Source organism: Prionailurus bengalensis, chromosome B3, assembly GCF_016509475.1.
Source record: "Prionailurus bengalensis isolate Pbe53 chromosome B3, Fcat_Pben_1.1_paternal_pri, whole genome shotgun sequence".
In the NCBI taxonomy this organism is placed as follows: domain Eukaryota; kingdom Metazoa; phylum Chordata; class Mammalia; order Carnivora; family Felidae; genus Prionailurus; species Prionailurus bengalensis.
This window is the reverse complement of record NC_057355.1, coordinates 109366045-109391090: the sequence shown is the minus strand read 5'-3', so window position 1 is coordinate 109391090 and position 25046 is coordinate 109366045. Positions and strand designations below refer to the sequence as shown.

The following is a 25046-nucleotide window of genomic DNA, read 5'->3' as shown; positions in this document are numbered from 1 at the left end:
GACAAAGAAAGGTTCAAGTAAATATACAACTTAACTGAATTCTGTTTTAATTCTTTGGAATTGATAATACTTGCTACAAAACACCACCAAGCAATATTTTATCTTCTGATGGATGAGTATTCAGAATGCCCCACAGTGGCACTAATAACTCAAAAACATCATCAAAAGTTTGAATGGGTTGGGGCACCTGGGTAGCTCAGTCGATTGAGCCCTCGACTTCGACTCAGGTCATGATCTCGCTGTCTGTGACTTTGAGCCCCACGTCAGGCTCTGTGCTGACAGCTCAGAGCCTGGAGCCTGTTTCAGATTCTGTGTCTCCCTCTGTCTCTGCCCCTCCCCCACTCTCTCTCTGTCAAAAATAAACATTAAAAAGAAATTTTTTTTAAAGTTTCAATGGGTCATGATTCCTTGATAGAACTGGATGCTGCTCTTCTGACTCAGCTGTGTCAACTGCTTTACCAGTCATTGTCTCTTTTACCAGTTGTTTCCTTCTCCATACAGGAAGATGCCATGCATACCAAAAAAAATTATAATAGTACATAATCCTCAATTTATCATGGCACAAAACTGTGTCATTTTAAACTCAGAAGTCATTTTTCCAAAGAAACAGCACAATACCCTACTGGTTACTTATAGAGCTCATAGGAAACACTGCCTATTTGCAGTACCATAGACTCTGCCTTGGGGCAGGGGTGGGGTACTGTGATTGACCAGGCAAGGGAAAGGAATTCAGTCATTTAACCTCCCCTTCTCTTTTAATTTATCATAGTTACAAGATATTTTAAACATACAGAAAAGAATAGAGAACAATATTACATATACCCAAATACCCATCACACAGATGTGTGGTATTTAGCATTTGTTATAGTTACCACTGACCTTTTGCTTTTTGTTGGATTTTTAGGAAATAAAATATTATAATTGAAGATCCTTGAGTATTCCTCCTTGATCCTATTTGATTGCTTCTCTCACTAATAGTAATTACTAGTCTGTATTTGGAGTTCATCATTTTCATGTATATTTTTAGACTTTCACCATATAATAGACATAAATAAATATACACAAAATATACTTAATAGTATTTTGCACATTTAAAGTACTTAGCATTTTACTGTATTTATTCCTGAAAACATGCCTTTTTTCATTCAGCATTAAGTTTTTTATATTATCTGTATTGATATATATCCTTGTGACTCCTTTATTTTAACAGATATATAATGTTTAAACTACAACTCACTTGTCCATTCTCCTAATTAATGGATATTTGTGTGTAATAACCAAGAATTGAAAAGATTTCAGTGAGTATTTTTCTATATTTTACACTACCAAAATTTGAGAATTTTTCCAGTATATATGTAGGAGTGGATTGCTGGTTCTTTATAAATTCTAGATAAATATCTTTTTTATATTTATTGCTAGTATCTTTTCTCTGCATGTAGCTTACCTTTTTATTTTATAGTGACTTTTGTAGAGTAACTGCTTTAAATTTCTGTGGAGTCATGTTTATAAATGTTTTCCTTTTTAGTTTATGCATTAACAGAATTATTTAAGAAATCCTACCCAAACTCAATAGTCTCATATATTTTCTTCTATGAGTCATAAGAATTTATTTTTCATATTTAATCTTTAATCTACCAGAAATTGATCTTTGCATGTGGTGTGAGGTAGGGATCTATTTTTTTTTCCATACTGGAAGCATTATTCATTAAATAGCCCATCATCTCCCAACTGATTTGTAATACAATGTCAGATACCAAATTTCCAAGCCTGAGTGGCTCACCTGATAATAGTTATTATCATCATTTTATAATATGCCTAGCTGTCTGCTAGGGAGAATCCTTCTATTGTCTTTTTTAAATTTTTCATTATTTTAAGCTCTTGCTTGGTTTAGCTGACTTATGCATATGAACATATAATCGGCTTATAAAGTTCTATTAGAAGACATAAAGCAAAATATACCAAAAACAAACAAACAAACAAACAAACACCACCCACCACCCGGGGATTTTGATCGAGATTGTACTGGATAGAAACTTGGGAAAAATTGTCTTCACAGTATAGAACATTCTTACCAATGAACATAGTTTACCTATTGATTTAGTGTTCTCTTGTGTCTTTAAAAAAGTTTTGTATTTTTTTCCCATAATTTTCTTGTCTTTTGTTAATGTTATCCTTTGGTACCTTTGATATTTTCTTACTGTCATAGGTAGTAGTGTTTTAAAACTCTACTTTATAACTGCTCTTGATGTATTAGAAAATAATTGGTTTTGTATGAAAAACTTATTAGTTTAAGTTTGTAGATTTTCCTAATGTAGACAATCATACTTTTACAAATAATGGCAGCTTTGTTTCTTCCTCTCATGTTTTAAATTTTTATTTCTTTTCCTTATTCTACTGAATTGCCTTGAGCCTCCAGTCTAATATCGAGTAAGAGTGATGCCAGTGGGAATCCTTATTTTGTTCCTGACTTTAATAAAGGATTTCAGGATTAAGAATGACACTTAGTGCAGATTTTCTTTAAATGCCCACTATCAAGGTTTAGCAAGTTCTCTTCCATATTGCATATTAGCTGTTGATATTTAACACTGTTTCCACCATTCTAAGCACTTTCCTGTACCAAAGGGGCGTAAAACTTAAAATTGCACTTCCCTAAATCTTTTGCCAGTAAGATCCCACAAATGAAAGCTACTTGTCTGAGACTGGAAGGTAGGAGAAAAAGGGAGCCACATCTCTCCAGAGGCACGTGTCTAGGCATTAGCAGATGGCAAAGTAGGGGTTTTGCGCATGTGTTCAACCGTCCTTACGAGAATCACTGTGTGTGCTAATTGCACACACAGCTCAGACCATTTCAGCATTTTTCCTGTGACGTCTATACTAGATTTCCTGAAGGGAGCCCCCTCAGGAAATTTTATCAATAATAGATAGTGCATTTTATCAAAAGCTTCTTTTGTACCTCTTGAGATAATCCTAATGGTTTTTCATAAATCAGTTAATATGGTGAACTACACAAGCATATTTTCGTAATGTTAAATCCTTCTTGTATTCTTGAGCCAAGTTCAGTGTGTTAGTAATTAGTATTTTTTTTCCTTATACATTATGAGGCTAGGTGGGCCCAACATAAACTACAGTGTGAGTGGCAAGATGTGCAGAGGGGAAACAGGGAGAGATTGGGAGCAAGAGAAACAATCCAGTGTTATCTCTATCTTTTACACAGCAATTGTAGTCCTTTCACATTTATTATATCACATATCTTTTGATTTATTTTTATAGTTTTGGTTTCTGCTTTTTATGCTACACTTTCTATGCCTTTAAATAGCCTTTTCTGGTTTCTGTTGGAACCACTGAATTATCTTTATTCTAATTTACTCCCTCTATTGATTTGAAAGTTAGATTAAAATTTCAACATGTACCTTGATTTAATATCTAAAATTAATATTTTTACCCTCCTCTAAGCAATATAAGGATCTTAGAATTCTTTGATTTTTGCTTCCCCTTCTCAACCTTCATGTTATTTCTACCTAGATTTTTATTTCCATTTGCTGTTATACTCCAAATATATTAGTAATTTTCCTGTTGTTTTATTTTTTGCAGTTTATACATGCTGATATTTACCTATATGTTCACCAATTTTTGTTCATTATTCTTTCCTAAAGTTCACTATTTCCTTCTAAGTTCAATCTCTCTTCCTGAAATATATCAGTTAGTGGTTATTTCAGTGACAAACTCTTTCAAACTTTGTGGAAAATATCTTTATTTTTCCTTCACTCAAACAGAACACTAAGTTGAGAATGTTTTTCTCTTGAGACTTTGGTAATAATGTCCCCTTGTCCTCTGGCTTCTGTCATTGCTGTTGAGAAGTCTTTCCTCAGTCTTACTGCCATTCTTCTGCAGGTAACTTGGTTAAAAAAAACCAAAGCAATGAAAAACAAACAAATAAACAAAAAAACCCAGTTTGATTGAGATATAATTCATATACCATGGTAACCATATTTCCCCCTTGTTGCTTTTCTGTCTAGATTTTCTGACTAACTTTAATATTATTGTGGGAATTCTCTCTCTCAAAAATAAACAAACATTTAAAAAAATGTAAAAACTCTCTCTCAAAAATAAATAAACATTAATTTATTATTTTTTTTAAAAGGGGCGCCTGGGTGGCTCAGTCGGTTAAATACCCAACTTCGGCTCAGGTCATGATCTCGCAGTTCATGAGTTCCAGCCTCTCATCCGGCTCTTTACTGGCAGCTCAGAGCCTGGAGGCTGCTCCACATTATGTGTCTCCCTCACTCCCTGCCCCTCCTCCACTCCTGCTTGCTCGCTCTTTCTCGCTCTCTCTCTCTCTCTCTCTCTCAAAAAGAAACATTAAAAATTTAAAAATATTATCGTGGGAATTAAGTAAAGGAATATCACCTATGCACTAAGTTAGTGCCACATATAAATCTTCATTTGAATTGGCCATAATTCTGAGCATATAGTGGTTACTAATAAACACTATATTTAGCTGAAACTGGCACCAGAACTTTAAAAGAAGGTGGTATGCTCCATATCTATTTATTTTCATTTAGTCCTTTTTCCCTTGTACTCCATTTGTATAGCTTACCCCCTCCCACCCCCATATCCCACGTGTTCTTCACACTCGACATGAGGCGGCTTGCTATGCTTTTTTGTTTTCCTTTGCTCTAGTCTCTGCTATTGTGAGTGCCTAATAAGGTTAATATGCTGCTGCTGTAAGTATTATCATTTGGGATGTAATTATCACATGTGGCTAATCATGCACATGCTGAGAGGCTGGGAACTTGTTGTTTTTAACTGGAGGGGACATCTTAATGATAGTTTTTGACAAGAACCATTATATGTGTGTCTATATACACACATATACACAATGCAGCAATGCACTGTAGAAGGAGACAAAGTGAAAATAAAGTTGGAGAAAGAGAACCTGACAACAGAATAGCTAATATACTTTTTAACATAGCACTTGTATGAGTAACATCAGCTTGTTAACCTCATTTAATAGGGAAGGAAATGAAATTCAGAGAGGTTAAGTCAAATGTTGAGGCCATGCAGTAATTAGGTGGCAGGCAGAACAGAGCTGCTAAATTGTTAGTGAATTGCTTTCCCATGAAGCCAAATTTGAAGGATAATCAAATGTTTCTAATTCTCCATGGGAACTTTTTCAAAATCATTTGTAAATGCATATTAGGATTTCTTATGTCCACCAGATGCTATAAACTGCTTTTTTTTTCACCTGGACCATCCTCCATGCACAGATGTAGAGACTATTCCTTACCATCAGGTTGCAGACTAGCCTATACTACCTTAACAGCAATAATGACAATATTTTTGAACACTGGCCACACATCCTAAATGAAGTATTGCCTTGAAAATGCCTGGCATGATTCTTGCCACACTGTTAAGATTAGTTCATGTTCTTACTTCATTAATATGTTGTTTCTGAAGAGGTCTATGGGATAGTTTCAGTGATTTTCAAATAGCCCATTTTATCATCCCTAGACCACCTATTATTTGGAAAAAAAACACAGCAATTTATAACATGGGCATTTTCCAGAAAGGTAGAAAAATATATATAGATAGATGTAAATATAGATATACAAACCTAGCTAGCTAGCTAGTTAGCTCTACCTGTCCACCCATCCATCTACCCATTGGATGAACGGAGAAAAGGTTAACGTTGGAAATCAAGCAGTGCCTTAGCCACATACTTTCTCTTGGGATGGATGTGGTTTATGGAGGGTGTTACAGAAGATGCCCTCAGGTGTAGGTGCTTGGTACTCTATCCTGTCCAAGGTTGAGTCAGGGGAACAAGGTTGGACCTTGAGATATCAACATAACCAAAAACAATGTAATTCCAAACACAGAAGCTGAGGCTCACATTTTATTTTGACCCACCTGACCCAGCTGAACTATTACAGACCAGACTAGGCTTTCTGCCCAATATTGTAGAATATTCAAATACACTGAAAATTTGAAATATTTGTACAGTGGACACCCATACACATTATGCCCAGGATCTTCATTTGTTATATTTTGCTTTATTTGTGTTATGGACTGAATGTGTGTATTCTCTCAAAATTCATATGCTGAAGCCTTAATCCCCAATGTGATGGTATTTGGATGTGTGACCTTTGGAGGAAATTAGGTCATGAAGGTGGATCCCTCATGAATGAGAATAGTATCCTTATAAGAAAAGACATGAGAGAGATGATTTCTTTCTCTGCCATGGGAGGACAGGAAGAAGGTGTCTGTCTGCAAAGTAGGCAGAGGGGTTCTCACCAGGAACCGAACCAGATGGACTTTGATCTTGAACTTTTCAGCCTCCAGAACTGCGAAAAATACATTTCTGTGAAGTCACTTGGTCTACGGTATTTTTGTTGTAGTAGCCCAAACTCAGACAATTTTCTTTCTCACATATCTGCATTTATCTACCCATCAATCCATCTTAGCCATATTCATCCTTGCTCTTCACCCGTACCTAAACATTTCAGCATGAATTTAACTAACCAGAGTTCAATACTTTGTTTTTTCTATTTTAAGGTACAATTTACACACAGTAAAATGAACAAAGCTTAGTACCGTCCAGTAAATTCTGACCAATGCAAACACCCATTTAACCCATACTCCCATCAAAATATAGAATATGTCCATCACCATGGAATATTCTTTCATGTCCTGCCCAGTTCATCTTGACAGGCAACCACTCTTCTGCTTTTTGTTTTCACTATAGATGAGTTTTGCCTATTTAATTTTTTAAAAATATTTTAATGTTTATTTTTGACAGAGAGAGAGACAGAGCATGAGCGGGGGAGGGGCAGAGAGAGAGGGAGACACAGAATCTGAAGCGGGCTCCAGGCTCTGAGCTGTCAGCACAGAGCCCAGTGCGGGGCTCGAACCCATGAACCATGAGATCATGACTTGAGCTGAAGTCAGACACTTAACTGACTGAGACACCCAGGTGCCCCTAGTTTTGCCTACTTTAGAACTCCCCATAAATGGAGTCATGTAGTAGGTATCCAGTATGTTTTGGAGATCCCATGTTAATTTCATTCTTCTTTAGTTGTTGAATAGTATTCCACTATATAAATATATCTTAACTTGTTTATTCATTCATGTGGACATGAGGGCTCTTTGCAGTTTTCATCATTATGAATGAATCTGCTCTAAACATTCTTGTCCAGGTCTTTTCTTCTCCCCCTCCCCCTCCCCCTCCTCCTCCGTCTCCCTCTCCCTCTCCTTCTCCTTCTCCTTCTCCTTCTTTTTTAATGTATGGGTAAATGCCCAAACATAGAACTGTTGGATTTTCAGAGCAAATTTGGTTGTATAAGAAACTTCCAGGACTTTTCCCAAAGTGGTTGCTCCATTCCCACGAAGAAAGTATTCTCCACATCCTCAGCAACACTTAGTGGAATCCACACTACTTTCAGCCATTCTGGCAGGTGTCATGGAGACTCACACGTAAGAATACTCTCACTAGCTCCTGCCCATGAAAGCAAAACCTGCCTCTCTGACTTCTCTCCCTCAAGGATTTACCTCAGCAGTTGAGAAGGGAGCCTTACATTTCAGTGGTTTATTTCTTCTAAGGCCCCAATAGAGAAGAGGACATCCGTCTACTATTTGCCCATCTTTCCTCTATGTTGCTTAGGAAGAAAGTTTAAAATATCTTAACAGTCATCAACTGGATCAAGTTGGCAAGTTCAAAGTTATCTTTTGTTTTATGATATATTTTGAGGCAAAAGATTCTCACTTTTATTTTTTTAAAAAAAATTTTTTTTTCAACATTTATTTATTTTTGGGACAGAGAGAGACAGAGCACGAACGGGGGAGGAGCAGAGGGAGAGGGAGACACAGAATCGGAAACAGGCTCCAGGCTCTGAGCCATCAGCCCAGAGCATGACGCGGGGCTCGAACTCACAGGCCGCGAGATCGTGACCTGGCTGAAGTCGGACGCTTAACCGACTGCGCCACCCAGGCGCCCCAAAAGATTCTCACTTTTAAATCCCAGTCTTTCTCCCAGCTTCCAGCAATATTTAGAAACTTCAGTATTCAGAGAAGAAAAGCTCCCAATATTCAGGCTCAACCTCTTCTCTTTCAGGCTTCCTGGAGGACCATTCTTCGATTATCACAGCTAGTCTGTAAAGCAGGGTTGATTCTCCCTCTTTTTGGAAGAGGGAACTGTCCCTGAGTCCAAAGTCTCATGCACAGGGTTTTAGGACCCTCACACAAGTATTCCCACACGTGCCTCTGCCCTGGCAGGCAGCACCTCCTGGCAGACTCTGACCTCTGATGCAGGGCTCTGGTGGTACCTCCCGCCCTCCCTCTGCCTTGTGGGGACAGCGCACTTGGCAGTCTCCCTCGGCCACCCTCCACCCCCAGCTTGCATCCTCTTTTCTCTCCCTTTGTTCCAACTTTGCTCAGTTGTCTCATAAAACTCCTGTTCTCTCTCTTATTTTCTTCCATATGGGAACTAAAAATGTAGCCTAAGCTTGCCTGATGACTGCCAAAGTAGTGTGTGGCATAATAAAGTGAGACATCATGAAGAACCAGTGCCATCAACATCTGAAGCCCTTGAAAGTACCAAGAGATCCCTTTTACAATCTCCACAAAGGAACCTTCTACTTTCTCAACCCCTCCTAATGAAACAGGCTTTTCCTCAAGTACCAGCATTCTACATAAAAAACCTTTTGTCTTCACTACTGGGTTTCTGGTTTAATGAATAGTGTTACAGCAACATTGTCTCCTATTACTTTGGTTAAAAAGATGCAGCATGTTAGCTAGGGTTTAAATTAAATTGTGACACCATGTCTATGAAAAATCATGTAGGAAATGCCAAACTGACTTAAACTCCTGGAATAAGATCAGTTTCTAAATTAGGACTTGCCTTTTTTTTCCCCGATTCAGTTTTAAATATTTGTTATAAGAATTTCCTCTCTGGCATGTTTTCTTTTATAGAGAAATGTATAATGATACATAGTACCATCCTCAACATCACAGCTTTCTATGTAGTATTTCTACCTAGAAAGTGTATATGATTACAATCCCATTTTACAGATGAGGAAACTGAGATTCAGGATAGTTTAATAACTCCCAGCTAGTAAGTGGCTGAGCCTGAATTCACTCCTTAGTTTGTTAGCCTCCAGCTGATGCTTTCTCTGCCACCATACTGCTACCCTCTGCACAGCTGAAAGCTTCCCAGCATGGACTGGAAAAGGTCATAACTGTGTGATTCACTTCCTCATCATTCTCTGCAGCTCCACCATGTTCTTCCCAAGTAATTGTCCAGATCTCACCAAATTTCAGGAGGACAGGGAAAGAAACTGGCAAAAGCTCTAAAGGAAAAGCAGTAAATCCAGATAGAACTATTAAAAGAAAAGTTGTGTCTAGCAAAGAGACTAGCAGTGCAACTAATAATCAGCACCTATGATGCATTTTAAATGGCTCTCACGTGGCTAGGAGCATCATCACAAAATATGGCCTAAGGACCTGTTCTCTTGTGGTCCAGAGGACTGGATTTTCCTTAGTAGCTTGTTCTAATGGTGTTTAACACAGACTGACTAAAAGCTGCAGCACAGGTAAAGACTAAGAAGACTAGGAGCCTAGATTTGGCTACAGAAGCTGACCCTTTTCTACCAGCTTGGCTGGCTCCTCACCTAATGCTCACATGTGAGGCTAGAGTCCATCGACTGACTCCTGCAGTCTCCCACGCTGTTATCCACTTCATCCTTATTTCAGTAAGACACCAGTCCCTGGGGCAGACAGGCTCACTAGCCCTCCACTCTACTCCTTCTAGTTTACCCTCTGAACTTGAAAGGCTGGAAATTCAACAACATTTTTCAGACTCTCTAGCGGCTTAGAATTCTAGACACAAATTAGGTTCCTCTGGTTATATGTATTTGCATGAGATCTAGAGGGCAGAAGTGAGGCAGAAACCATCTTCCTGCCCTCTTTTAAGCTATTTTTGCTGACAATCATGAAAGGAGAGCTAATTTTTAGCAGCATTATTCCAATGCTCAATCTCCAACTTCTTGGGTACTGATAGGAAGTTGTGGCTGTTTCCAGCAGTATTTTTATTCTGGCTTTCTAAACCCAGGACTTCGGCTATGGGAGTGTCTTGAGCCCCTCTTTCCAGTGGTAATCTCCAAAATGGTAGTTCTCTTGGTAAGTCAGACTTGTATTGCCCAAAATCCTTCTCGTCCACCTCCTCCTCTGTCAACATCATAACCACTAACATTTCTTGTATGCTCACTGTGTTAGGCACTTTGCTAACTGCTTCGTAGAGATCATTTTATTTAAACCCCAAAACAACCCACGAGGAAGGTACTATTAATATCCCTTTGTTCCAGATGAGTCTACTGAGATTCAGAAAAAAGAATTAAATTGTACTGCATCATAGCAAAGCCAATGGGTAAGTGGATAGAGCTGGAATTTGACCCCAGATCTGCCTCACTCCAAAGCCTATGCTCTGCCTCTTTAAGGTATTTGCAGGCCTAGAGCCTATTAGCAGATTTTAATTGCCCATACACATTACATTGCTGAAAACATACCACTTTTTTCCCTTTGACAATATACATGTAGAGGCCAGCCTATTTTGCATCAAGATATATCCAGATATCAAAGAAGCCTTCGATTTAATGAGATAGAAATGCATTTTCAATATCCAGAGGTATCACTTTGTAAAAAAAATGTCTAAGTCATACCAGGATAATTTCTCTGCAAAAGTTGAAGAATTAACACCAAAGCAAACACAGCCTTCTACTTGCCTCTGGAAGGCCCAGAGCTGGGGGTACAGACATGCACTTACCAGGCGCTCTATTAACAGCGAGGTTTCGGAAATGGCTGCCTTTGATCATTTGCACAGATAATCGCCCCGTTGTGGCATTGTAGGACAGCCCCACCAACAGCTCTGGCGCCCCTCCATGAGACAGCGACTGCGTGGATGAAGCACTATCACTGTGAGAAACTGCAGATGGGCTGAGCGGAGACTCTCCACTCTGGAGGGGAAGAACAACAAAGAGTCCATTGGCCCACGCTGTACTACTCTCTTACAGAAAGCCGATATTATGTTTGGTGAAATGGCGGCCCAATCTCGACTGCTGCCAAAGATTACTAACGGCGCACTTGGTGTGAATGATAATGGGCCTGGGGAGCGCAGTCATGGATGAGATTCCCTGCATTATTAGCTGACATAGTTGCTTCAAGAGCCGTCTCCATTCAATATTTCCTCTCTAAAGACAAAACGGACAAAGATGTTATTACCAGTGTAAATCAAACCCTCTAAGATATGTGAAGAGCTAATAATACATTTAATATAGACCAAAATTCCCTCCTGTGTAATTTGTGCTTGAATGTTTCTATGGAACCCATCCACTCTAGGCATGAGTTTTGTTTCTGTTCTCTGCAGCTTCCTGATGAATGTAGCAATACAGGAGGCACTTTGTCTTCACTAGAAAAAGAAATGACCACTACTGTCTACTACCACATAGAATATTTGGCCCCTAGTTCTGCTTCCTAGGGTTGTCAGCAATATGCCGGATGCTACATTTTTCCCCCTGAGGAAATGAATTACATTGAAAATGAGCACTTTTATGACTGCTTCGTAAAAAAAGCCAATGCATTGACTGTGGATCTCAGAGACATTGCACGTACCAGGTGAGCCTAGGGGAGAGACTATGCTTTCGGTCCTGTTTATTCACACACATGCTTTTCCAAAGTACCCACATTTATACACCAGACATACAGGGAGGAGAAGAGCAAAGTAGGCCAGGATGTTGACTCTCACTCAAGAAGCATGCAGTGGGCAATGGCACTGTGAGGGCAAGAGAGCCAGCCTCCCAGAACCACCAACACCTCCACCAGAAACCACTGCATTAGACTTAGCTCACAATTTCTTCTCAACATCTTAAATCATTTCCTAAAACTTCTTAGCAAAACCCCAACAAAATACGTTAAAAGGAATTAAGTACTCTTCACATCTGTAGGAACATATCCTATTTGCCAGGCCATGGTAGAGCCCTGGGCTTTCAAGAAACACAATTTGTAAACTATAGGGCTAGCTGGTTTTGATAGGTACCATATAGCCCCAGCTGTCAGGTTTATGATAATCCAACAGCGACATATTTGCTTAGTCTGGGGTAAGGATCGTCCCTCCTCTGTGTCTCTACAGAAGCATCCACCAAGGCACCTATCACTACAGAGCTTGCCTCTTGCATCACATTTTGAATCCTTACAAATCACTCAGTCTGGTGCATAGACCAATGTCTGACATGTAAACATGCTCAACAAGTATCTGATGAATGGAAGAATTTTTACCTTAAAGTTCTTTCACACGGGCACATCTTCCCCACTCAACTCTGTGGCCCCAGCACAGGGCCTGGCACAGAGAAGTAGGGGTGTGATCATACCTATTCTCATGCCTTCAAGTGCATGTTCCTTCTGACCTCCTCTGGCTTCTGTTTTCCATGGTTTCAGACATACTTTGCTCAGAGTTTACGAAAAAAGAGGGACTTAAGCAGAAATGAGACATGATCTGGCTTATGTTTTAAAAGGCTCATTTGGCCCCTCTTTTGGGAATAGTCTGTAAGGGGCAAAGCAGGAAGGTCACTAGGAGGTCATTTCAGTAATCCAGCAGAGTTAGGTTCTGGTTATAGTTTGAAGATAGAGTCAATGGGATTTCAGGTGGAAAGGAGAGAAGTCACAAATGACTTCGAAGGTTTTTCACAACTAAAAGAATGAAATTCCCTTTAGCCAAGATGGAAACGCTTCAGGTAGAGTAGATTTAGGGAGACAAGTCTGGGGATATTAATTTTGAGACATCCATTAAAAATTTAAGTGGCTGGGTCTCCCATCACTACACTCCAGACTTTCTGGCTCCTTTCCTCATCCTGAGAACAAGCTCCTTCCCGCTTCTTGATGCCTGCATGTGCCATTCCCTCTGTCTGGAACCCTTGCTTATCCACATGTCACCAGTCTTGTTCTGTGTTTGATCACCACTTCAAAGACACATTCTCTGACCCTTCTAAACCAACAGCAAACTCTATCACTCTCTCTCTCCCCTTGTGTACCTGGTCTGCTATTGTTTCCCCTCCTCTACCAGTCAGGAAGCTCTTGAGGGCAGAGGCATCACCCGTTTTGTTCTTTCCTACATCCCTTCTGCCTATACAGTACTGGACATAGTAAGCACTCAGTAAACATTTTTGAATGGATGACGGATTGGCCCAAGAGCCCAAGATTGCTATGTGATCTTTTTACATGGTTTTTCAAAGGCCCACATACTAGATGACACTTAACCCCCATCAATAGTGGGTTTTCCATCTTGTAGACATACACACCACACTGTCCTTCCTCAAGACCCCAGCAAGGATGCAGAGGATAAGATACGTGGGAGGAGGCCAGTCATATGAATGGCAGGTCTTAGAAGTGGCTGGAGATCAGGGCTACTGTTGTAGCCTACTCAAACACACGTTAAGGAGCTCCCCTTGAAAGTCCCATCTCTGAGATTCACAATGCACATTAAGGGTGGGAAAGGAGGAGCATCGTCAGACTACAGGTCAGTTATTCACAGGTTAAGCCCTTCCCCCACACTGTTGCTGTCATTTCCAGAAATGGACAGGGAATACATCCATCAGCTTATAGGGAAGATGGGCACAAAAAACCCATTGTACCATGAAGTGCAAATCATGGCTTACAAGGATGAGGAGAGCCAAATGGAAAATTAAATTAAGGTGTTTGAATTCACAGGCTGAAAGTACTAAATCAAGAGCTGACAATTCCAGATCCTTGAACATACCGCATCATTAGCAGCACCATTTAACATACTCACACTGATATTGCTTCTTGGCTCCAGAACCAGAGTCACTTTCATTTCCCCTTCTGGGTTCAGGTGGCTGAGATGGAACAGCTTCTCTCCCATCATTCTCTCACGGGTCATCTTGCGGGCAGCATACAGGCGGAAGCGGATAGCACAGGCAGCCGCATCTCTGGGCTCCAGCTTGGTGAAGGTGACCTTCTCCTTAAAAACAGGGTTGGGGCCTCTCTGTATGCTTGTCCTTCCCCTCTGTTTCTTACTGGGCAGCAGAACTACGTGAACTTGCCAGGAGTTGACACCACTTCGGTCCTTATCTGGGAGGCCCTGCGCTCTCACAATGGTCACTGTGAGCTTCTGGCTGGAACCTTTATATTCAAAGATGACATCCAAGTCACCACATTTTGAGATGGGCTCCAGGGCCCCAGTTGGCACCTGAAAATTGGCCCCATCCTGTTCCTGTTGCAGATAGAGGAAGAGATTAGGAATGGAAATGATAATGCCCAAATACATTTTGGTGAGATAGAGCCCCTCTGTGCTCCATCAGAACACTGTACTTTTTGACTGCTAGCACACATCCCTCTTCACTAGAAGGGTCTGTTTACTGGTGTACGTCTCCCTTAGATTGTAAATTCTTTGGGGGTACAGCACCTGGCATAAGGTGAATCTTCACGAATGCTTTTGGAGTGAATGAACAAAGCTTTTATATTTTACAAAGTGTTGTCATATACACTCTCAAAAAGCACACCTGACCACTATCATTGAAACCAAGGTCTAAAGTCTAAAATTAGTCACCTATACAGCTTCCAAGAGAGAACTTTTTCTGGAGTTCCCAGGAAAAATGGTGGAGCCTGGGCCTGTGCTCCAGGAGCCAGGACTTCCTGCAGATGAGAATCCTAATGGGGGTCACAGACAGGTGATTCTTCAGTAGATTTTCCAGCTACATGGGAGAAAATGTCTAGGGTAGAGCTTCTCAAACATTTGTGTGGACTTGAGTCACTCAGAGTTTCTGATTCTGTAGGACTGGGGTGGGGCCTGAGGCTCTGCATTTCTCAGGTCACAAGGATGTCACCACTGGCCTCAAACCACATTCTGAGTACTGAGGGTTTAGGAGGGCATCCTCAGCAGCCACTTAGCAAACAGGAATACCAGATGTGGAGACAGAACTCAGGTTGAAATCATAACTCTACCATGGACTGGCTTTTTGACCCTGGCCAAATAGGCCACCCTCTCTGTGCTTTAGCTGAAAAATGAGCATTAAGATGCCTATTTGATGGAGTGTTACAGCGAGATTTTAAGAGATATGGAAAAACACCTGGCTCAGACCAGACTCCATAAATACCTATTCCCATCAATGGACTGATGATACCTATTTTCAAACATGGCCCCCCTCATTATACAATATCACCCTTCGACAACAATTCACCCATAGCCAGTCAGATCTGATGACCTCACTGAGAACACTGAACTGAGCTGATTATAATGAAGTAGTCTCCAACAAACTATAAAGAATGTCAACATAATTTGATTTTTTTCTATGAAGGCATGATACTTACTCATAACTAAACTTTGGCCTGATTCTTATTATAAATCAGAACCCATTCTTATTTATGTGAGTGAACACCAGACTTCAATAATCTAAAGACTATTTTAAAATGTATGATAAAGCACCTCAAAAACATGCATTCATCATCAAAACTTCCCCACAGAGTCGAGGTGAAAGTGCACAGTTCAGTGGAATGAGACATCTTTAGGCGACCCAGGTCTACCACTTACTCTCTCTATGACATTGGACAAGGTATTTAATCTTTCCACTTGTGGCTTTCTTCAACAGTAAAATGGGGGATGAAACCAATTACAGGATTGTTGTGAAAATTAAAGGACTTGACAAACAGGAGACATGGAATAAATGTCTTCTCTTTTAAAATGCACATTCGTCTACCAAGAAAATTTAGGCTTTTGCAAAATAAGGGAAGCTCCTTATATTCTTTCCTCAGCATGCATTCATGTGAGAGTGCTTCTATTCAGAGGTACTTAGTTTCAAGTGATAAAAGTGGTTGCTATAGAGACTTCTGAATACAACTGACTAGTGTAGATTTAATATTAGAAGCAAGTCTCTAAGGAGTTAGGCTAACTCAGAAATCAAGTCACAGTCTTCTGTTAAAACTCCCATCTATTTTAGCCTCCTCTTGATCATCTCTATATTGCTTGCTGGATAAGAAGTAATCAGGGCTAACATCTACTAAGCTGTCTCTTGTGCCAGGTACCATACTAAACACTTTATGGTCTGCAAAAGCCCACTTTCAGGCACTTCAGACCTTCTCGGCCTCACCTTTTGTTGCAGCTTTCCAGCAGGCACAGACTGTTGGGCTCTAAGTAGCTTCAGCCTGGCACAGCCCAACAAAGTCTTACCGCTTGTCCAGGCAATGCAACTCTCAACTCCCACCACAGGCCTCTATTGATGTCAAGGATTGGAATGTTACAGAATGCTGCATGGCATTCATGTATATAACGTCCAGAGTGTCGTGGAGGTTAATGCCCCATGCAATAAACTTGTGTCCCCTTGGACAGATGTCCTGAGATGAGTTAGCACAGCTTCTTGCAGTCCCACAGGATCAAGCCATGAGCCACACTTAGTGGTGGCCAACTTGATTATACATTCTTATACTGGCTCTCCCTTCTACCCTGCTTCATTCCCCCCCTTGTCCCTCACTCTTGTTCTCAGGGATTGTACATCCTGACAAAACAGGCTCTGCTTTTTGGGAATCTACCTAAGAAATGTTATCTTTTAAAATATTCACATTAACCTAGCAAGGTAGGAATTTTAATATCTTCATTTTGTGGGGGGAGGAAACTTAAGGCTTAGAAAGACTAAATAACCCACTCACTGCTCCCAACATCATATGCCCTACCAAGGGTATGCAGGATTTACCAGTATTAATGCTCAAAATCCCAAACCTTAGACTGAACCATGATGACTCCCTTCTACCCCTCCCCCCAAGCCTCTCACCACAGCTATTTATATTTGTAGTAAGTGTGTGGGGTGAGGCTGGAGTAAAAGGAGAGATGGAAACACATACTACTTTGAATTTCACATCCTTTTAGGTCCCTGCCCTTCATAATAGTTAGCAGAAGTTGTCAGCAACTTCAATGCCAAGGTAAAAATATTCTAGTCAGTGACTTATCTCTCCACTTATCCATCGGGCTATCTATTCAGACAAATGCTCACTCCACCTGCAGGTCTGTGCTAAGCCCTTTGAAGGTCTCTGAAACAACTCTCCTAAGAACCCTGCATAAAACAGAGCTGTAGGCCCTAGCCAGGCTCTGGACGGGGACGATCCGAGCTGTGGCACAGGGAAACTGGGCTCTGTGGCCCCTTCCTGGGTTGATCTGAAACAAAGGTTTGTGAAGGCTGGTATTTTTATAGCAATTAATTATTTCAACACACTTTACCTATCACCAGGCAACTAAAGGCTCTCCTCATGCGGGTACTGTTAATACCACTAATCCATCTGACCTTCCTGCAAGGTAAAAATCTCTTCATTTTTATCCCCATTTGGCAGATTTTAATTAACTTCTCAAGGCCAACCAGTTAATCAGTAGAAAGCAGAGATGAAAAGTGGGACACCTGCCTCCCTGTGTGCTCAAAATCACCAGCCACCCGTCCATTGTCTTCCCTGCCAAGCCTTGGGTCGGCAGGAAAAAGTTGACGGCCTTTTCCAGCAGAGAAGAGCGGTGCTCAAAAATCCATCAGCCTAAAGGGTAGTCACACTGTATGACTGGTTTCCTTCTAAGGCAAAAGAAATGATTCCTTTAGCTCTAAGATCCTGATTTTTCTCTAAGATGGGAATACTTATGCCACGTTGTCAAAACCCTCGTAGGTTTAAAGATTTTCTATCAAATTGAAAGCCTTTGTGTTTTAGTAAGATAGTGTTGATGTCATCTGTGTGGCCCAAAGTAAACAGACCTGCAATATGTTCCCAATGCCAGATACACAGGGGAAGACTGGGTTCTTAATACAGTTAAGAGGCAAATAAATCAATTCTTAAAAGGCAAGCTAAGCCTGCAAAGCAGGCAGTTACAGGAACTGCCTCCGAGCTGCATCTGAGGTTCTACTGTAGGAGCACCAAATTACAGTTTTTGTCTCAAAATAGATAGGAGGTTGAATGGAGCACACAGAGATGTCTGGGTATTTTTGGAGTCTGAGAACATTTAGTGCTCTCAACACCAAGTCTTCTATTACAGCTCTGTGAGTCAGGCAGATGGGAGGTTACCTGGCAATTCCAAGCCTGAGGGAGCAATTATCAAGAGGACAGAGTATCAATAGGCAGGTAAACGGTTTCTGTTTTGTTTTTGTGTGAGAATCCAAAAAGAATATTTTTAAACATTCAATGTTATTGTGTGGGATTTGATAGGACTTGTCAGCAGCAAATCAACTGGGAAGCATAAATTTTTCCCAAAACTTATACGGTTAATGGCTTTGGGTGTCTCTATATGTAGGAATGCCCTTGACAAGCCACAAACCATGTATCTGCATAACTGTTTCTCATCCTCAGCTATGACACCAACATGTGGGCGCGCACACACACACACACACACACACACACACACACACCTCCTTATGCTCTCTCTATACACCCCAGTGCATCAACTATAAGACTTTGGAACATTATTTTCTGTGATTTTTTTTCCTTCTCCTTGATGAGCATCTGGTGTGTATGACAGTCCAGGTCCTTCTAAGAGCTTCCACCTGGTTATTTTCTCAAGCAGACTGATGTTAACAAAATCCATTCACTTTTCTCCTTCCTCTTGCCCCACAAATTATATGAATATTTTATATACATATATTACATATTTCATCAAAATTAATTTCAAAGTAGGAAGTAGACATTATTATTTAATATCTCCTAATGTTATAGAATCATAATAAAAGACATCCAGCTAATAAAGAATAACTATAAATGCCTATACGATAATGTTTGTAAAATCTTTATCACAGTGCCTGGCACATAGTAATTGCTCAATAAATGGTAGTGTCTGTAATAATCACCTCCAATCGTACTTCTGGGTGGTTAGGAATATTCTGGAGTAAGTTTTAATTAAAAAATAAATTTAGAAGGAGCATCTTTTATCAGAGGTTTATTCCAAAAAGCAAAGTCAATGGCCAGAGGGTCATCACAAACTAATGCCATCTCCTGGATCTTGAATTCAATGCAAATCTAACAAACATACCTATACTGCAAGATATTCATCATATTTTGCATCATTTCATTTGGAGGGCCACTGTATTTTAGTTTAATTTTCAAGTAATTCTCATATTCAAATAATTATAACTCAAGATTGGGGTAAATAAAAATCGACTCCACTTAATTGAAACCATGAAGGAAATAAACCAGTCTTCTCTAAAGAACTAAAAAATCTTTTATATAAACAAGAAGCCTGATTGCTGCTGGGTCCATTCTGCCACTCTTCTTTTTTTCCCCCACTTTGATAGAAATTTATTTACGATTCTTTTATTGGTATACATAGGAGCTGTGACTTAGTCACCTGAAAAATTTTTATTTCTTATAAATAAAGGTTCTTTAGGTCTTTGTTTTTCAAGGCATTGCTTCCTTTCTGGAGAAATTTTTTTCTTAAGACATGAGCAGGAAGAGGAAAGCAAGAACTCACTAGAGAGCACCCAATACTCAAGCAAAGAAAGAATGGAAAACAAATAACTTGCCTCTGGACTCCACATGGAGCTGCTGTCAGTAGCATAGGAGTCTTCAAATCCCCGGTTATTAAAAGCTGTCTCCAATTCCAAGCTGCCTTCTGTGGACTGGCGACTAAGGCTGCGAGGCACACTGGTCTCTTGGGGAGATGCACCCTGGTGCCTGGTGTTTCCCACCTCACATGGGGACTGTGAGTGGGCAGAGATGGGATCATCTTCACCATAAGACAGAGTCTCAGAATAGTTTGGTTGGCTGGCTCCATCCAAACCTAAATGTGCAATAAGGAGACTATTTCAAATGTATTATTATTTTACACCTTTTTACCTAGAGAAGTTGAGCAGTAGCAACAACACAAATCAAGATCTCAAAAACAGAGGCACTGGGTGGCTCAGTCACCAGGCTCAGTTCATGATTTCAAGGTCGTGAGATCAAGCCCCATGTCAGGCTCAATGCTGGGTGTGGAGCCTGCTTAAGATTCTCTCTCTTTCTCTCTCTAAGTAAAAAAAAAAAAAATCTCAAAAACAAAACCCATCAAATAACACCAACAGAAATATAATTCTATCCACAGAGTGGATAAACTTGGTCTAGATAACCAAAAAGACCATTAGTTCATCATGGAATATACAAAGGTTTAATACTTTCTAACAATATGAATATAAAGGATGTGTGCTTATATTAAAAAAAACACATTGGCATTTTGTCGGAACTAATGAACACAAGACTTTGGGGATGGATCTAGAAAGCGAGAACAACAATTTACTATGGAGATCATACTGTCTCCTGACTCTAGGATTCTTCTTTCTCTCTTTCACATTCACCATCTTACCCTCTCCTTGAAAGGCTTCAGTGGTTCTCTCAAGTAAAAAATTCTTTACTTGATCCATGGAACACTGGACTTGGATTCAGATGATCTGTGTTTAAAACCTAGCTCCGTGTTAAGAATTTACACAATATTTGGACTGTCCGAACTTTTGTTTTCTTATCCATAAAATGATGATAAGAGCCATCACAGAGTCATGAGGGCACATGAAATAATATCCACCTGGCAGCCACTAGGTTTTCGATAAATATTAGCCTTGCTTGTTTGTCTGACCCAAACTAGCCTCTTCCAACCCTATAAACCCCAATTTTCTATTGCCTCCCACCTTGCTGTCACCTGTGGCCTCATGGGCTCATGAAAACACAAGTTGTGTATTTCTTTTCACGATGGTCCCCAAACCCCCTCTCCTCTCATCTTTCCTTTCCATCCAAAGTCCAATAACTCCTGAATCTTCCCTGACTCCTTGGACTCAGTGTTTTCCCCTGACCTTGGTGTTATTCTGTTTTCTCTTTCAGCCCTTCATCATCTGTGCATCCCCTTCCTCTTCTTTTTTTTAAAAAAAAAATTTTTTTTAACGTTTATTTATTTTGGGGACAGAGAGAGACAGAGCATGAATGGGGGAGGGGCAGAGAGAGAGGGAGACACAGAATTGGAAACAGGCTCCAGGCTCTGAGCCATCAGCCCAGAGCCTGATGTGGGGCTCAAACTCACGGACCGCAAGATCGTGACCTGGCTGAAGCCGGACGCTTAACCGACTGCGCCACCCAGGCGCCCCATCCCTTCCTCTTCTTTAAAGTCTAGGTTACCCTTGGACAGTAAGGAAAAACTGGAAGAGTCTTCCAAAGCAATAGTTTTCACCCTGACTTTCCTCTCAATGATGTATTCTCTCTTTGTTCTCCAATCTCCTCCAGAAGCCACAATCCCAGGATAAGAGAAAATTAGAGATAGAGATGGGATGAGTGAGTGGGATGACAAAGTAGAGATGATAAATTCAGCTCTCATTTACATGTTGTGTGGTAGCAATCGTGTCAGCTGTTGGTCTTAAAGCCTCAGTGAGAATATAAGCTCCTTGAAGGTACTAAGCCACATACAAATACGTTCTAGTCTTTATCCACCAGTGGGTTTCACTAAACCCTCAAACAACTTTCCAGGCTAGGCAGGTAACAAATAATTGAAGCATCCGGGTGTGCAGCAATATGGAATAGTGGTGACAGTAGTTTACCAGACAGTTTATGACTCACCTGCAGTAAACATGCAAACTTAAAATTATATTATCACCCTATGCAGACTATACAAAAACATCTTTAGGTGGTCTTGGTACTCAGAGCCCAACTTCAGACTCCTGATTTGGGATTTTGCAACACCATGGCAATCCACTGAGAAGTTCCCCTATCTGCCTTGTTATTCTTAATAATTCAGTGCAGTCCCCTTGGAAACACTTTCATAGGACACCATAACATTTTTATATTCACACACTCAGTTATTTGGCAAACACACTTTTAAAAGGCCACAGAAAATGACAGAACGAGAGATACTCCATATGCAAAACCCTACAACATAAAGCAGAATTTTCTTCTAAGGCTCTAATTAGCACATCCATTCCTCATATACATGAACACTAAAATGTCCTATTAAACAGTGGGTCATCCATCAACGTGTGTAGCACCCAGCAGGATTTCAGCACAAAGTCTAACTTTGCCAAGAAATTACCCCTATAAAACTGTCTCATGACTTTAACTCCTACAGTGATAATACCTAGATCAGTAATAAGGGAATTTTCAAAAGCTACATTAAACCTTGAAAAGCTATTCATAACCGAAAAACATAAGAACCATATTAATGTAACAAACCATTTTCTTTGACAGACAAGCAAGGACTGAATTAGAAAAGCAAAGCTAGGGTACAAGTCACAAGGAGAAGGAGAAAGAAAGAGGATTCACCATCACATAAAGCCGTCTTCCCATCCTGTAAGTTAAGGAAGATCATGTCACCTTAAACACATACAGGAAAGTAATTGCCTGTTGTCAGAGAAATGTGTCCTAGCTTCCTAGAAATTATAGGCCATAATTATGTCACATAAACCATATTTATTTTAGCAGAAAACTTTTTTGCACTTTTTAATCCATATCCCACCTCGCCATGGCATAACCCTATTATCCAGTTACTTTATTTTATACTCCCAAACCCTTCCCTCCCACCACCACCCACACACATACAAATACTTTTTCTCACCATCTACGATGATGGTCAGTTTTATGTGTCAACTTGGCCAAGCTATAGGCTTCAATTAATTAATCAAACATTAATTGAGGTGATACTATGGAAGTATTTTATAGATGTGACTAAAGCCCTTAAGCATTGACTTTAAGTAATGGAGATTATCCTACATAAGCCTTAAGAGGAGAACTGAGGCCTCTCTGGACACAGAGAAATTTTACCTGTGGATGTCAGAGCTCTATATTTCTCTAGCCAGCTTCAGTAATAGCATAGGCCAATTCTTTGCAATAAATCTCTTGATATATATATCATCCTGATATCACCTTAAAAAAATTATTCTTATATAAACTCTATCCCCCATGTGGGGCTTGAACTCAGGACCCCGAGATCAAGAGCTGCATGCTCTGATTAAACCAGCCAGGCACCCCAATATCACCTTGAGATAGATAGATATGGATATAGATATAGATATAGATATAGATATAGATATAGATATAGATATAATCTCAAGTCCGAGGTGGATCACTTCACGTAAACCCTCTTTGACATTACTGGGGAGACAGTGTCAATCAATGTACCACACTAAGTCAGATAAGTGAGACAAGAGAGAACCTGCCAGGAACATGAAGATAGCATTTTCTTGGTTCTAATAACCTCACTATTCCATCTAGAATAAAGAACCTCACTTGAAACATGAAACCTTTACTTTCACTGGTTGAACATTTTGAACATATTTTTAAAGTGTAAGAGTTGTCTACAATTAAATTTTATCTTAGAAAATCATGTTTAAGGTAGAGTGAAAGGGACATCTGGGTGGCTCAGTCTGTTAAGCCTCCAACTTCAGCTCAGGTCATGTTCTCACGGTTTGTGGGTTCAAGCCCCGCGAGCCCCGCACTGGGCTCTGTGCTGACAGCCCAGAGCCTGGAGTGTGCTTTGGATTCTGTGTCTCCTTCTCTCTCTGCCCCTCCTCTGCTCACTCTGTCTCTCTCTCAAAAATAAATGAACATTAAAAAAATTTTTTTAAATAAAAAAGGTAGAGTAAAAAAAAGCTAAGTAGATGCAGAACAGACAAGAAACCCATAAATCTTCTCTGGGATGAATGCTTAATCTCTTCCTTATTCTTTCTTGCTGGAAAATAAAGTGACACAGAAAAAAACATCATGCAATAAAAATTACATTAACATTTCCATGGCATTTGATAACCTAAAATTTAGCATGCAGTTATCCCTTCCTATGAAAATCCTGATTTTCTTCATAATCTACAAATAATTTACTGTATTATCCAATGCGGTGTGCTTTTCCCTCCCTCCAATAGCGAAAGTAATTTTATCTTTTCTGTCACTATCTGTCAAAAATTTCAGAATCCCCAGTTATAATTGAGGTTATTGCTAATTCCAGAAAGGGTAAGTTTGGAATGGTTGTCAGAACTCTCAGAAAAGGAGCCATTCGTATAAATCAGAAACTAGACATTTGGGCTTCTGGGAAATGGGGCCATTAGCTTTTGAATGCAACACGCTGCTCCCAGGGAATCAACCGCTATTAACTTTCATTAGCTAACATTTGCCCTCCTGGTGGAAGAGGGGAAGGCTGTGATGTAACACCAGCAAAAGAGAAAACAAGAGAGGGAGTAACGAAATGACGGAGGGCAGTAGCTACCGCTACTATGCTTTGGTTACATCACGCATTTATTTTTTCTCTTACCTTGGGCTAAAAGGAATAGCAATAAAATATGTTATGTGGCTCATATCAGTAAGTAAAATTACATGGTGGATAGCAAACTGTTATATTTCTGCTGAAGAGTAAGGTTTTTTCTGTATATTCTTTGTTGCTGTTCTTTTTTTGGCCAGCCTTATCCACCTTGTCAAGTCAGAAATTTCTTCTCTGTTACCTTCTCTCAATCCCAGGCTCTCGTTTTTCTCTTTCTATTGCTAAGTGTGGAAAAATATGGAAGACCTGCAACTATGCCTCCATTGGTTTGACTAATCACATGTCCAAAGGAAAGAAGGAAAAGATTAGAGAACTCAGGTCATTTAGACTGGGTCACTAAAGTGGACAATGTTCTTTTTCTCTAGCTTTTTACCAACTACAATTCATAGACCTTTCCCTGTTTCAATAGCCTATGCCTATTCAGGGTTCCAGGCATAAAGGACTCAGAGAGATCCCTGACCTTCACTAGAAAAGCACTAAGAAATAATGCACCGTTCTTTCTCCAGGTTATTTTGTGTACGTGGGGGGATAGGAGGAGGACTCTTAACAAGGTCTACCTACTATAACAACTCACAGGCTGTGCTGATCTACTTCAGAGTATTATTCCCTCCCCTTTGTGGAAGGTACTTAGTCTGAAGGCATCAGAGAATGGCAGAACACTTTGCTCTTGCCCAGCAAGCAATTCTCATGTGGCAGAGGATGGAAACAGAGGGGTAGGATGGGGGGCGGGGGGGAGGGTAGAAACTACAGAAAATGAGGACAAATGTACAAGGTATGT

At 40.2% G+C, this 25046-nt stretch overlaps 1 protein-coding gene across 1 annotated transcript in view; it reads right to left on the bottom strand.

The window, feature by feature from the left end:
• The window catches only part of SYT16 (synaptotagmin 16), a 95054-nt gene that overhangs the window by 4453 nt on the left and 65555 nt on the right, over positions 1-25046 (bottom strand). The window contains exons 3-5 of the mRNA XM_043556310.1: positions 19536-19792; positions 13832-14272; positions 10814-11003 (exon numbers count right to left, since the gene is read on the bottom strand). Of these exons, the coding sequence (XP_043412245.1) occupies positions 10814-11003; positions 13832-14272; positions 19536-19792 (888 nt within the window). The remainder of the gene's footprint in view (positions 1-10813; positions 11004-13831; positions 14273-19535; positions 19793-25046) is intronic.